General features: G+C 49.7%; 1 protein-coding gene across 1 annotated transcript in view; it reads left to right on the forward strand.

Annotated features, from left to right (window-relative positions):
• The first annotated feature begins 3,892 nt into the window (after positions 1-3,892).
• Positions 3,893-13,800, forward strand: part of sfmbt2 (Scm like with four mbt domains 2) — an 11,746-nt gene continuing 1,838 nt past the window's right edge. Inside the window, 15 exon segments of the mRNA XM_068755534.1 lie at positions 3,893-3,948; positions 3,950-3,998; positions 4,000-4,084; positions 4,283-4,377; positions 7,056-7,296; positions 8,474-8,494; positions 11,825-11,913; positions 12,133-12,382; positions 12,463-12,560; positions 12,645-12,746; positions 12,819-13,049; positions 13,185-13,311; positions 13,404-13,517; positions 13,590-13,632; positions 13,722-13,789. Coding sequence (XP_068611635.1) covers positions 3,893-3,948; positions 3,950-3,998; positions 4,000-4,084; positions 4,283-4,377; positions 7,056-7,296; positions 8,474-8,494; positions 11,825-11,913; positions 12,133-12,382; positions 12,463-12,560; positions 12,645-12,746; positions 12,819-13,049; positions 13,185-13,311; positions 13,404-13,517; positions 13,590-13,632; positions 13,722-13,789 — 1,669 coding nt within the window.

Genomic DNA, 13,800 nt, shown 5'->3' on the forward strand with positions numbered 1-13,800 from the left:
TTCAAATAATTTAATTACCTATACAATTTGCTTAAATTAAGAGATTTTAAATGATAAATAACCTTATTTTTTTTCCAGTTGAGATCTCAGCGGGTGATTTACCTGCATGGAGCCATTTCCAGTGGTGCAGAGCCAATAATCGCGTCGTTTCACAAATGAGCTGTCCGGTAATTGTTTCAGGTTGTTTCATGGAATCATTTAGATTGTTGCAAATTTAAATAAAAGACAAACACAAACATCAAAGGGCCCCATGTATTTCCATAATGTGGCTATTACCTCCTCCTTTGCATGCCTCCTCTCTCCTCCTCTTCCTCCCAACCAACAAGCAGAGGACCCGGGTCTGTTCGGAGGTAAAATTTTAATAATAATATACATAAAACGTGTCATTAGATAACCTTTCACTTCAATGTATTACAAACATTTTTGTCTTTATTTAATTGGAGCCTGAGATCACGTGGTTTCCGACACCTGTCTCCAAAACGTGAAAACTTTATTGCCAAAGCAGAAAACGGTCGTTACCGAGGACGTGTTTGTGTGTGCGTGTGCCTGTGCGGTATATAATCCTTCCTCCCGCGCGCTCTGAAAAGCCTCTTCGCTGTCAGATTAGCGCGCGCACCGACCATCTGTTCCCGTAGCGGCATCACGTCGGCGCGAGCCCCCCGGTGTCTGACCCGAAACACGAGCACCGGGTTTACATGGATCCCGCACGGGAATTCTCTTCAAGGCGTGCCTTAAAACCAAAGTAAAGATAATAATATTAACGAAATAAAATAGGGGGGGGGGGGGGGTAAGTGTTAATTTAAAATCCCATATCCCAGTGTTTGGACTGTCAGCCCCCCCCCCCCCCCCCCCTTGACTGATGGTGAACGCAGTTAAATCAGGAATACCTGAGAATCAATGAAATCGATTTATTTAAACGCGCCTTTTATTGTCTCTTCACGCGTAAACCACGTCACGTGAGCCCAATAAACACACATGTGACATGCATGATATATGACACATGCTATAAAGTCGGGACACTCCAGCGTTCTCAAATGTCACCCAGGCAGATCCCCGTCCACGCGGGCAGCCGTGCGTGGGGGGGCGTTTGGAACGTCTTGATTTCTGTTTCTGTTTTTTTGGGGGGTTTTTTACTCGCCTATCATAAGTGGGAAACTTCCCTCCAGCCACTAGAGGATACTGTTGACTTCGATAAGAGATGTCGGTTCTTTATTAAAACAACAAGAGCTCCATTACTCACAGGAATGGTCCCCCCCCCCCACAAAGAAGAAGGGCCAAGCGTTCCAGAGGAGAGATAATGCTGCTGATGACGTCGACATCAGAGTAAGTGTGACGTATTTGACCGTTCGCTCGCTGATCAGTCAAACTGGATGGAAGTCTGGTCACATCTATTTCAGAGAATATCGATTGTTGTTCTTTTTTCACTTTGGAAAAATGTATGGGTGTCAAAAAAACAAACCCAATTTGGATTAATGTTGAACAAAGTTCCCATTACAGGAATTCATCCCAGTTTTATTGTATTATTTAACACTCTTTTTTAAAGCTTTTATGTGACAGGAATATATTTCGTTTTGGGTCAATAACTGCCCCGAAACTCTATCAAGATATGTTTGATCACATTTAATTTACAACAACTAGTAAACACATATGTTTATAACGTCCTTGTGTGTTTATTACACCAGAATAAGCTCTTATATTTACATAAAATAAAAAACAAAACAAAAACACGTTTCTATTGCGTAAAACAGTCTCCGGCGGTGGTGCGTTTAAAGTTATAGGAATTTCTATTGATCAGACCAGGGAGACGTACTTTCTCTGCGACTGGACGCTTATGAAGGAGTTGGCTTGAAAAATATGTGTAAGGTTTCTGCACATGCGCAGACGGGAGATGCCATATTGGAACAGGGGCAGCAGCCGAACGACGTCGGTAGCGGAGCCGTGGAAAAAACGGGCGAGCAAGGGTGGAAAAAAAAGAGAGCAGGAGCGGCGACCCCCCCCCCCCCCCCCCAGAAAAAAAAACCTGGACAGGTAAGACAGGTGACCGGAGGATTCCCGCGGTCGCCTCGGAATAAACACGCGGAGTTATTCTCTCCTCTTTTGTTTTGAAAAGATAATCCAGAAGTGTTCTGGAGGTTTCCGTGGAAACGTGACGGGATCGCGAGCTTTCGTGCACGAGCCCCAAGTTGTTCAAAGTGTTTTGTTCTCACGGTAAAAAAAAAAAAAAGAAACGCGACTTGCTTTTTAACGTCTGTCACGCGCTTTTTGGCCTGAATGATGTGAATTGTAATCGCGCGTAAAGTCGCGCGTGCATGGAAACGTTATTTCGAGACGATTCAACGCTGAAATTCCATTGCGTAATTTAAAAATAAAAATCGTTTTTTACGAGAAGTTGTTTTTTTCCCACGCGAACGTCAAAAATCGGCCACAACTGAGTCATTCGGGATTTTTCGGGCGCGTGAAAGGCATCGGAAAATACCGGACACTGCCGAAATGTCAAAGCGGTTTCAACATGGCGGTGTTCGCGGAGGTGGAGGGGGGGTGGGGGGGGGAGAAAGTGTCCCTTAAAATCTTTGAACGGGGAAAAAATACAACCGCGGCAGATACCGGGCCCGGGCCGGTTTCTTTCGATGGATACACGCGAGGGGTAATCAATTAAACCCAAAGCGCGTGTGCGGAGATTCCGTGGGAGTTTTTTTCCGTTGCAGTTTCGCGTGTGCAAAGTACACGAGCGGCGTGCCGCGCCGCGCCGCGCCGCCAGCCTGCCGGTCGGCGACACCCCTCAGCCTCATCTTCCTCATCTTCCTCGTGCGCGCTTCATGTTTCCTCTTTCACTTTTATCCAAAGACGCGCACGCGGCGCGTCCGTCCGTGGATCGCCTCATCTAAACGCGAACCGACGTCAGGTTCGTTTTAATTCCACGCCTTCCCTCCGATCTCACGTGAAAATGTTGCTGAATCCACGTCGGATAATTAATCGGGTCTCCGTGGGTGCGTCCGCCTCGATTAATCCGATAATTGGTTTAAATCGCGCGCAGCAGTTTCATTATTTCTTTTGATTCGGATCCATATTTGCGGTTTTTTCTTCATTAAAATTGATCTCCGTAACGAACAAAAAGAATAAAGAGCGCGCGCTGCGTTCACGTGCGGTGAATAAATCACGCGTTTTTGACTTCTTCTTTTTTCCACGGAGCTGCGGGGATGGAGGAGCGCAGCCGCAAAGAGAGCGCTTTAAACGGAGGGGCCGCGGAGGTGAAGGAGAAATCAATGGGAGTTCATCAGTGAGCTGTACTGATAAGGGGGGGGGGGATGATCCAATCAGGAGCCTTTGTTTTATTTAAACGTCTAATTTGACCTCTGTCCTGTTGTCTGGGAACAACGTGGGGATTCCCAGCGCTCCACTGGGGGATAATCAATAAAAATCCGAGGCATCCCACATCTGAGATTAAATCTAATCCAAAATCTCAGAGAGACTTTTACTGGAACATTTAAGAGACTTTTCAGGGGTCAGCGTGCCAACGGGGGGATGCTCGGGATCGAGGGGCTCCAAGGTGAGAGCTCTGATTGGCTGAGAGGGGAGAGAGGCGGTGGAGGACGTCATGTTAGCCAAATTAGCTCGGTTTGTTTACGCAGTGGACACACACACACACACAGAGTTCTGTAAATACTCTGGGAGGAGGGTGCGTTTAAGGACTCTACAGCCGCAGGATTATTTTAATCGGGCCGTCGTTGGATTGTTCTGCGAGTTTGTTGCCTGGTAACGGGATCGGTCGCCTGTTCCAGTCCAGGACGGGGATGTTTTTGGACCGGGTCTGATCCTGGAGTCGTGAGGATAGCAAAGTTCACGCTAACCGCGTTCTTCTGCAAATCACTTCCTGTTTGCTTCTTTCTGTTTCATGTATTCTGTCCCCCCCCCCCCCCCCCCCACCCACCCAGGGATAAACAAGGAGAGCAAGGAGATGCAGTGAAGAGCAGCCGGCACACCTCAGGTCAAAGGTCACGGCTCACCAGGAAGCGGAGGATGCAGTCCCTCTCCGCAGTGAAGTCACGCTTCCCGACCAATGGGAGAGAAGAGGAGCTGAACACAGGTGAAGAGGCCCCAGCAGAAGGGCCTCCATAGCTCCGCCTTCTCATCCAGGCACGCGTCGCCGCACGGCGACCTGCTCCACGCTGTGCACGCTAAAATACTTCAGCTCGCCTGTTGTGTTTTGGTCACATTTACAGGCTGGGGGCATATTTAATTTGATTTAATTGCTCTCTAATGATCTGCGCTTTTGTTTGTCCAGATGCAGAGTCCGCCGGAGAGGAGGCGGAGTTTAACTGGGAGGAGTACATGGAGGAAACGGGGGCCACCGCCGCCCCTCACACCACCTTCAAACACGTGAGCCGCAGCTTATGATGTTCACCTTTAAATGCAGCCTCGGAGATAAGTGGCGCGTGCACGAAGCCCTTAACGACATAATGGCGGCCTCGATAGACGGTTCCCATCGTCATCGTCAGGCTGCGACGCACAAACAGTCGCGCCCCGAGGCTAATTACGGAGCAGGAAAGATGATTATTCAGCAGATTCAATCTTATTTTCTTGCTTTTGTGGAAGTATTCTCACAAATAAGGTGGAAAAACCAGGAAACAAAAGGCTCCTATTTCAGGTCAGGGTCCAGGATGGAAGTCCTGGAAGGACACATTTAATTTAGCTAACTATTGCCCCCCCCCCCCCTCCCCCCCGAGAGTCTGATCAATCTGAGGCAGGAAATGGCTTCAAGTAAAATGATTCATCGGGTTCGAGAGAAACCGGAAGCCTGTTGGTCGTCGTGGCGCTCGCCACCGATAAAACGGAGAAAGAGAGTGGGGGAAGTCGCTTTGCTGCACTCTGATTGGCTAAGAGTTCAGACTGCATCAGGAAGCAGTTCCATAAAAGGCATCAAAAAAATGCATCCCATCCCAAATTATTACAAAGCTCCGCCTCCGCCACCCACCCCGACGGGGGCTCAGGTGAGGCGGCGGCGGCAACCCCGACGCCGTTTCGCTTCCTGACATCACTGGGAAACGTGATTCCGTAAAGTGCAGCCTTCATCTCTTTCTCCCTCCTCCTCCTCCTCCTCCTCCTCCCTGCGCCTGCACAAGTTGAAACAGTGATTTCTCATGAGCCCCACACACACACACACACACACACTTTGCAGCCCTCGGCTCTCTTACGTAACCACGGTGATGCAGCGCCTTTGCATTGTTGCAGCAGGAAGTCGGTCGTTTTGTGCTTATTTCTAAGACGTTGGCTTTTTCCATTCACTTGCGTGTCGAGTGTGAACATCCTGTCGGCTCTCGAGGATCCTGCGGCCTCCCCGAATTATTCTGCGCTGCGTTCGCTGCCCGGCAGATTCGTCACGCCGCAGACGGACGAGCCGGGAGGTTTTAGCGCCGGGCTTCGTTTGCCGCTAGCTTGTGTCGCTACAGACACTTAGCTCTCGGATGAGAGCCAGCGTTCGACACCGATCATGACCCCTGACCTTTTTCTTTTTTTTTAACCGTTCTGCTCAACTTTATAGGGAAATTAAAGATCAAATTGGCTGACTATTTAATTTCCATCATGTTTACCAGGAGTGTAAAAAGAAAAGCATAAATATGGTGAGATGAAGATTTTTTTTAAATTTTTTTACTCTCTTTGAAAAATGTGTTTTGTTTCTAGATCACAAGAAAGTTAAATATGACAGACTTTTATATTTCTTAAAATAAATGTAAACGGTTTGTGGCTCTTTTGCATGCAGCGTTTTTACATGCAGCGTTTCTTCATGCAGCGTTTTTACATGCAGCGTTTCTTCATGCAGCGTCTTTACATGCAGCGTTTCTTCATGCAGCGTCTTTACATGCAGCGTTTCTTCATGCAGCGTCTCTTCATGCAGCGTCTTTACATGCAGCGTTTTTACATGCAGCGTCTCTTCATGCAGCGTTTCTTCATGCAGCGTCTTTACATGCAGCGTCTTTACATGCAGCTTTTTTACATGCAGCGTCTCTTCATGCAGCATCTTTACATGCAGCGTTTTTACATGCAGCGTTTCTTCATGCAGCGTCTTTACATGCAGCGTTTCTTCATGCAGCGTCTTTACATGCAGCGTTTCTTCATGCAGCGCCTCTTCATGCAGCGTCTTTACATGCAGCGTTTTTACATGCAGCGTCTCTTCATGCAGCGTTTCTTCATGCAGCGTCTTTACATGCAGCGTCTTTACATGCAGCTTTTTTACATGCAGCGTCTCTTCATGCAGCATCTTTACATGCAGCGTTTTTACATGCAGCGTCTCTTCATGCAGCGTTTTTACATGCAGCGTTTCTTCATGCAGCGTCTTTACATGCAGCGTCTTTACATGCAGCGTCTTTACATGCAGCGTCTCTTCATGCAGCGTCTCTTCATGCAGCGTTTTTACATGCAGCGTCTTTACATGCAGCGTTTTTACATGCAGCGTCTCTTCATGCAGCGTTTCTTCATGCAGCGTCTTTACATGCAGCGTCTCTTCATGCAGCGTCTCTTCATGCAGCGTTTCTTCATGCAGCGTCTTTACATGCAGCATCTTTACATGCAGCGTCTTTACATGCAGCGTCTTTACATGCAGCGTCTCTTCATGCAGCGTCTCTTCATGCAGCGTTTCTTCATGCAGCGTCTTTACATGCAGCGTCTTTACATGCAGCGTTTTTACATGCAGCGTCTCTTCATGCAGCGTCTTTACATGCCGCATTTCGACATGCAGCATGCAGGCCTCAGTGTGTTCTTTGTCTTGTTGTGTAGACTTTGCGTTTGTCGCCATGCCCTCGTCTTGTTAACCCTGATGCCATCGCTCTTATCTTCTCTTGTGAACAGTTGTTCTTAAAGGCTGGGCCGCTGAAACATTATCTTTAAGTCTGTCTCAGAGAATGTAAACACGGGAGAAAGAGCCTGGTTTGGTGAGAATAGTGATTATATCGAGTCTAAAACGGCCAGATTCTACTTTCAGCATTTATTTTGTGTTTTTGTGAATTTAATCCAGTTTGAACTACGGAATATTCCTTTAACGGTGCCGTCTTCCCCGTCAGGTGGAGACCAGCCTGCAGAGCAGCTTCCAGCCCGGCATGAAGCTGGAGGTAGCCAATAAGAACAGCCCGGACAGCTACTGGGTGGCGACCATCATCACCACCTGCGGCCAGCTGCTGCTGCTGCGCTTCAGCGGCTACGGCGAGGACCGCAAGGCCGACTTCTGGTGCGACGTGATGACGGCCGAGCTGCACCCGGTGGGATGGTGCGCCCAGAACAACAAGACCCTGACGCCCCCCGAAGGTAGGACAGGGGGTGCAGAGACGTGGGGAAGCCACTAGCGGCAGCGCGAGGTTTACGAGGAACGCCGTCGTTGCTAAAGGGGAAAATAATTCCTTTCATATGTTAAATTCAGACAAACATTTCATTCTTTCCTGTCTGACTAGTTTTTTTTTTTTTTTTTTACTTTGCATCAGGTAAATTTGTCCTCTTCTTTGTTTTGTTTGTTTGTTTCTATAGTATGGGAGGTGTACAAACAAAAGTAACAATTTAATATTTTATTTTGTGGGATCCTCTTAAAATCTAACCGCACCCTTTTTTTTTTTTTGCTCAGTTCTTGAAGCCATGCAGGAACTAATTTGTGAATTACTTCTCGGACGTTTTTGTTGTTGAACCTTTGAAGTAAATTCCTCGAGCGCATGTTTAACGTGGAACGCGACGCGTTCTCTCCCGCTGGACTCGAACGTGTTCCACCGGCACGGTAACCTGCTGGAAGGCTTGTTGAAGCCTTTAAAATATTAAATCATGTAAACGGTGAGTTTTAGCCTCGTTTGTCTCCTTATCATACGAATATACCCCCCCCCCCCCACACACACACACACACGCACGCACGCACACACGAGTGGAAAGACAGGTTTGTCTCACCTCTTTGTCTCATGACTTTGAACGTTTCACCTGCAGCAGGTCATTTCGGCCTCAGATTGATGACTCACCCTCCTCCTGGAGGGATCACGCCATTTTTACTTTTTGTAGCACCGGGTAACAAACAAACACGAGTCAAAGCCGATTGGCTGATCCGGCTTCTGTCAGATCACGTGATCAACGTATCGCCGGGTCGCTCAGAGAGAACTTCAGCTTCCACTAATAACCTTCCACTCGACTTCCACCTCCTCCCAAACGACGTTAGCTTCTCTGTTGTTCTCCTGCGCACTTCATCCATTAACCATGACTCAGCACTTTCATCCTCGCTTCACGCCGCGAGATCAATACGTTACGACGGAGTAACAGGAAGTTTTCAGCCTATTTCCTGTAATGATTTAGAATCGCTGAAAGAAGGACATCCTACACTATAAACATGCTTTAAATGCAGCAGCGTCGCTGATTGATGTAATCAGATTACATGAAGCGCTTTGGAGGACAGAGACGGTGTGTTTGTGAGTGATGTCACCTGTTTACTCCCTTTTGTTTGTTTGTTTCTCAGATAACATTTACCTGAGAAAAGGTAAGCTGCTCTAGCAAATACCTCCGACTGACTGGCTTGCTCACTAGCGGCTAACGTTAGCCTCGGAGCTGCATGTGCTTCCTTCCTCTTCCCGTTTCCCGGCGTGTCCAATAGGAAGTGACCTCAGAGCTCCGTTGCTGTGCCTTGCCTCCTCTTGCATGTCATTCCTTTCTAGCCGAGTGTGTGTAGAGTGATAGCACGCACACACACACACACACACACAGAGCTGTTTGTGCCAAGCTGTGCTAGCATGATAACCGGTCAGAAACGCGATGCCCTGATAAACAGGCGTCCTCAAGACAAACTGTCCCGGAGCAGAAAAAACGTCTCCGTCCCCGTCAGAGGAGGAACGTTAAAAAATGCTACCATTAGCAGATAAAATCATTGCATCACTCGCACACACACACACACACACACACACACACGTATAGCTGCACATGTTCGTCCCAGCGATGGAAACTTTATTCACGAATAATTATTGTCTTTTGGAATTATTCATTAATATGGAGCTGTCAATAGGATTGTGAGGAGTTAAAAATAGGGAGTTGGTTTCATTTGGGTCTGCACCCCCCCCCCCCCCTCCCCAGCCTTTAAACTCTTTGCATAGATAACACCAGAAGCGGAACGGACCGGATCTGCAGCAATTCATTGATCAATTGTTGCCGGTTTTAAACCCGTTTTGCGTCAATGTGCAAACGAATGTAGAAAGACGGATTGACTCAAACGCATCATTTGACAGTTTACCAGGTTGAGGTTATACTTCAGGAACTAGAGGAGGAGGAGGAGGAGAGACACTCCTCGAGCAGCCAGAAAGATAAGGACTAAATCCAAGAAGAGCACGATGCCTTCGAGGGAGTCGCTCCAGCTGTGTTCATTCTTTATAATCAATCATCTTCCTGCTCTGAACTGTTTATTATTGACACCTACGTTGCACATTTCTAACGCTTACTACACCTCGTATGAAAAAATACTGCAAAGTCAGCGGGTTTTTTTCTCCTCAAAATTCTGCAGCCATGGAAACAAAGAGAGTGGAAATAAAGCGGACTGAGCGCTGCCTGAAACTGTGAGCAAATAGATTCACGTGGAAAACATTTTAATCTACTGTTTAGCAGCTGCTGTGTTACTTCCTGCGTCGTGAAAAACGGCCTGAAATCTTTCTGCAAAACCAGGAAGTGATGACCGAATATGGGCGGCAGCTCCCTTTATCTTCCCGAAGCCTCTCTTATCTTTTTTTCCTCCCGTCATTTAGTGGCACATTTCACAAATATTTGACTTTCTATATTACAGGCGGCCGGTTTCATTAAGAAAACCAGCGTCTAATCATTTAAATCGATTTATTTCTAACGCATGAACCAGCGTCCACACTTAAATCGTTTTATTTCTAACGCAAAAAACAGATGGACGAATTAGCAACTCCTAATTCACTTCACCCAAACACAGCAGCCTCACCATAAACACACAAACACAAACGGCGCCGTCTGACGCCTCCGGACATTTAAAGCGTTTAAGTGAGCGCAGCGCTTGGAGGCGGAGTCTGCAGAGCCGCCACCAGGACATGCAAATTAACTCCATGCATGTAAATTCATATTTGTTTTTTAATGCCAGACATTTGGTTGGAGACTCCTGACAGTATTTGTGTGGGCTGGGGGGGGGGGGGGGGGGGGGGGGTGAGGAAAGTGTTTTAGCTGATGAGCTGTAAATGGCTCCATGACGAATCTGCTGGATCTGTAAAAATAGTTTATCTATTTCTGCACATTAACACGTGTGTGTGTGTGTGTGTGAGTGTGTGTGTGTGTGTGCTTACAAAGTCCAGCAGCAGCAGGGAGGACGGGGGAAAGCGCTTTCATGAGAAAGCTTTTCTGCACAGGAGAGGCGTTTGATTTACTCACCGGTGAATTCCACAGCTCTCGGTCTGAACCCGGGCGGCGCTCCGGAGCCGGAGCCAATAGCAGCTTTATCGATCCGGGATCAGAAGTCACGGGATGGGGGTGCCTGCCTCTGTGGAGCGAAGAATTCTAGTTTAATTAGGTTTTTAAAAGGGACAGAAGAAGAAGAAAGTACAATTTTATAAACTACTGCATATCAGAAAATGAGAAGTTAACCTTTAATGACAATGGGGAATGTTTTCTGGGAACGTTTCTTGGAATGTGCGTGTGAAGGACGGGAACATTTTTGTGATTACAGCTCGGAAAATAGTTGATGCTAAAAACAATGAAGCTTCTTAGACGAACACCTTTCATGTAGGTCTCGGTATGTGTCGGGCTCTAGCTCGATGCTAATCCCTGGAGACTCATTTCATTAACCGCCGTCTGATGGGGGGTTTGCGTGACTCAGCATCTCCCTTGAAGTTCCTGACGTTGTCAGATCGGTGTTTTAGAGGAGGAGGCAGACACCAGGAGCGAAGAGCGAGGACGCCGTGGGGAACAGGAAGCAGCTAAAACCAGCTAAACGGCGGGCGCTAGCTGCTACTGGCTGAGAGGAACCTGTTCGGTCACATCACTGGGATTCACTTCCTCGGAGCTTCCTAGAAGTTGACCTCAAATATGTAAAAGCATTAACCCTTCAATATCACCGCTCCAGGCTGCGACCACACCTGGCCTTCGTAAAGGTGCAGCCCCGCCCCCGCCCCGCCCGCCCGGACGCGTCGGAAACGCCCTCCCTTTTAACGTCTAATTGAATGCTGCCTCCCTTGGCTCAGAGCTAACGTTAGCGTCCTCATTTTGTTTTCTGCTGTCTGTTTTCTAAACGATTTAATTCTTGTTGCCGATGAATTATTCACCCCCCCCCCCCCCAAACATCTGTGAACCGCTCAGCTGCTTAATGTCGGTTTTTCATTTTCATTTTGGAGCCGACAGGAACCCGAGAGCTTTTATTTTGCGAACCCATTTTCACTTCAGCTCCCGTTTGCAGCTGTTATTCCGCACATTAACATTTAAACGGCGCCGCTCAAGTCGACTTTATGCAGTTTTTCGCTTTGCCGCGCGTCCTGCTGCAGAAAGCTGCCAGATGGGACTTCTCTTTCTGCACGCGTGAGCCTGAAACGATCCGACCGGCGCCGTGAATCTCAACTCAGCGTTAGCGTTGGAGGCCTTTCCGGGGGAACCGACGCAGATTGCTTGAATTCAAACTTTAAAATCACTTCACATCTGCATTTTTATTAAAGACGCAGGCGTCCGTGCTGCAACGGGGACGCTGCAGAGACGTTCTGTTTGCACATGCATGTTCTGACTCGTGCATGCTGTTCTCTGGTGACGACACTTCCTTTGCACCATGTCGCGGTCGCACAATGTTTCTGGTGTTTCTCAGTCGGGTGTTTTTGTGTCGTTGCAGCCATCAAGGAGAAATACAGCGACTGGACGGAGTTCCTGGTGCGGGACCTGACCGGATCCAGGACGGCTCCGGCCAGCCTACTGGAGGGGGTGAGGGGCGTTTCACGTGAAATGTAATGTCATGGCTCTAGGACTGGGCCCTGCGGGACACCAAGCTGGTTGCAGCATTCTGGGTATTTCGTGCCTTCGCTTGAAAAAAGGAAGTGGAAAGATGACAGGAAACGAGATGAGAAATGAGAAGGCCCGTCTGGTTAAACCGCAGACGGGTTTACACAGAAGACATGAACATGGTCTCGGCGTCTCTTCCAGCCTCTCAGAGGGAAGAACACCGTGGATCTGATCGTTGAGGGGTCGCTCATGGAGCTTCGGGACCTTTCGGACCCCTTCCTGTACTGGCCCGCCAGAGTCATCCACAACGTGGGAGGGAGGCTCCGCCTACGCTACGCCGGCCTCTCCGACGACCACCAGGTTCAGGACACCTGGCTGTTCTACTTAGATGTGAGGCTCCGCCCACTGGGCTGGGCCGTGGAGAACCACCTGGCATTAGAACCGCCCACAGGTGACCTGCGCATTTATTTGAGAGAGACGAAGGACTCGACTTCCTCAGTGAATCCCGGCGAATCAAACGTTTCTCCTCAGAGCTCCGGACTCTGAACGGCGCCCCCGCCTGGCAGCAGGCTCTGGAAGACGCTCGAGGTGACGGGCAGAAGCGTCCGCTGCCGCTGGAGGTGTTCAAGGTGAGCCCGACGCCGCTCCGCCCCTCGCAGAGCTTCACCTGGGTGAGGGGAGATTTATCTCAAGCCTTGACTCTACCGGCTCAGGACCAGGAGGAGCTGCCGAAGCACGCCTTCAAGGCGGGGATGAAGCTGGAGATGGTTTCTCCGTGGGAGAGGCTCCAGATCTGCCCCGTTACTGTCCGCAAGGTGAATCTAACGATATACGAAGGAGGCCCCGCCCTCCAGCAGCGTGAGGTCAGACCTTTTCCTCCGTTTCAGGTGTACGACGAGATATTCTTCCAGGTGACGCTGGACGAGCTCTCCGGCGGCGCCGAGCCTCCGTCCGCGGTGTGTCACGCCAACTCTCGCGGCCTCCTGCCCGCGCAGTGGTGCCTGAAGAACGGCGTGGGCCTGGAGCGGCCCCGGGGCCACGGGGGCCACGACTTCGACTGGGCCGACTACCTGAAGCGCAGCGGCGCGGAGGCGGCGCCCGACGCCTGCTTTCCCGACGTAGGACCGGGGGGGTGGGTTTAGACTTCCGGGAAAGCCGGGATCGCTAATTCCGCCCTTTTCCCCTGTGTGTGTGTGTGCGTGTGTGTGCGCGTGTGTGTGCGTGCGTGTGTGTGTGTGTGCGCCTGCGTTCAGACATGGCGGAACAGAGGCTTTGCTAAGGACATGTGGCTCGAGGCGGTGAACCCTCACCGCCCGGCAGAGGTGTGTGTGGCTCAGATCACGCAGGTCAGAGAACGCCTGCTGTGGCTCCGACTGGAAGGTAACGGTGTGTGTGTGTGTGTGTGTGTGTGCGCGCGCGTGCGTGCGTGTGTGTGTGGGGCAGCTCCCTCACCTGCTCTTCGCTGTCTCCAGGTGTCGCGAAGCAGCAGTCAGAGTGCATCATGGCCGTCGACTCGGCGGACATCTTTCCTGTCGGCTGGTGCGAGGCCAACGCTTACACTCTGACCCCCCCGGTCAGACCTGTGTGTACGTACACCTGCACGCACACACACACACACACATACACACACACACACCTTCACTCTGTCTTTGCTGCAGGCCAGAAGCAGAAGAGAATCGCGGTGGTCCAACCAGAGAAGCAGTAAGAGACTCAAAACTGATTAGACTGTATTGATTAGCTTGATGCTATTGATTGCTTCTCCCCCCCCCCCCCCCCCCCCCCCCCCGCAGGTTGGCTCCGCCCCAGCCCGTAGAAACGGCTCCCATCAACCACTGCCAGCCCGTCGCCGTGGATCCAGGTAATCAGAGG

Source organism: Brachionichthys hirsutus, chromosome 22 (assembly GCF_040956055.1).
Source record: "Brachionichthys hirsutus isolate HB-005 chromosome 22, CSIRO-AGI_Bhir_v1, whole genome shotgun sequence".
Taxonomy (NCBI): domain Eukaryota; kingdom Metazoa; phylum Chordata; class Actinopteri; order Lophiiformes; family Brachionichthyidae; genus Brachionichthys; species Brachionichthys hirsutus.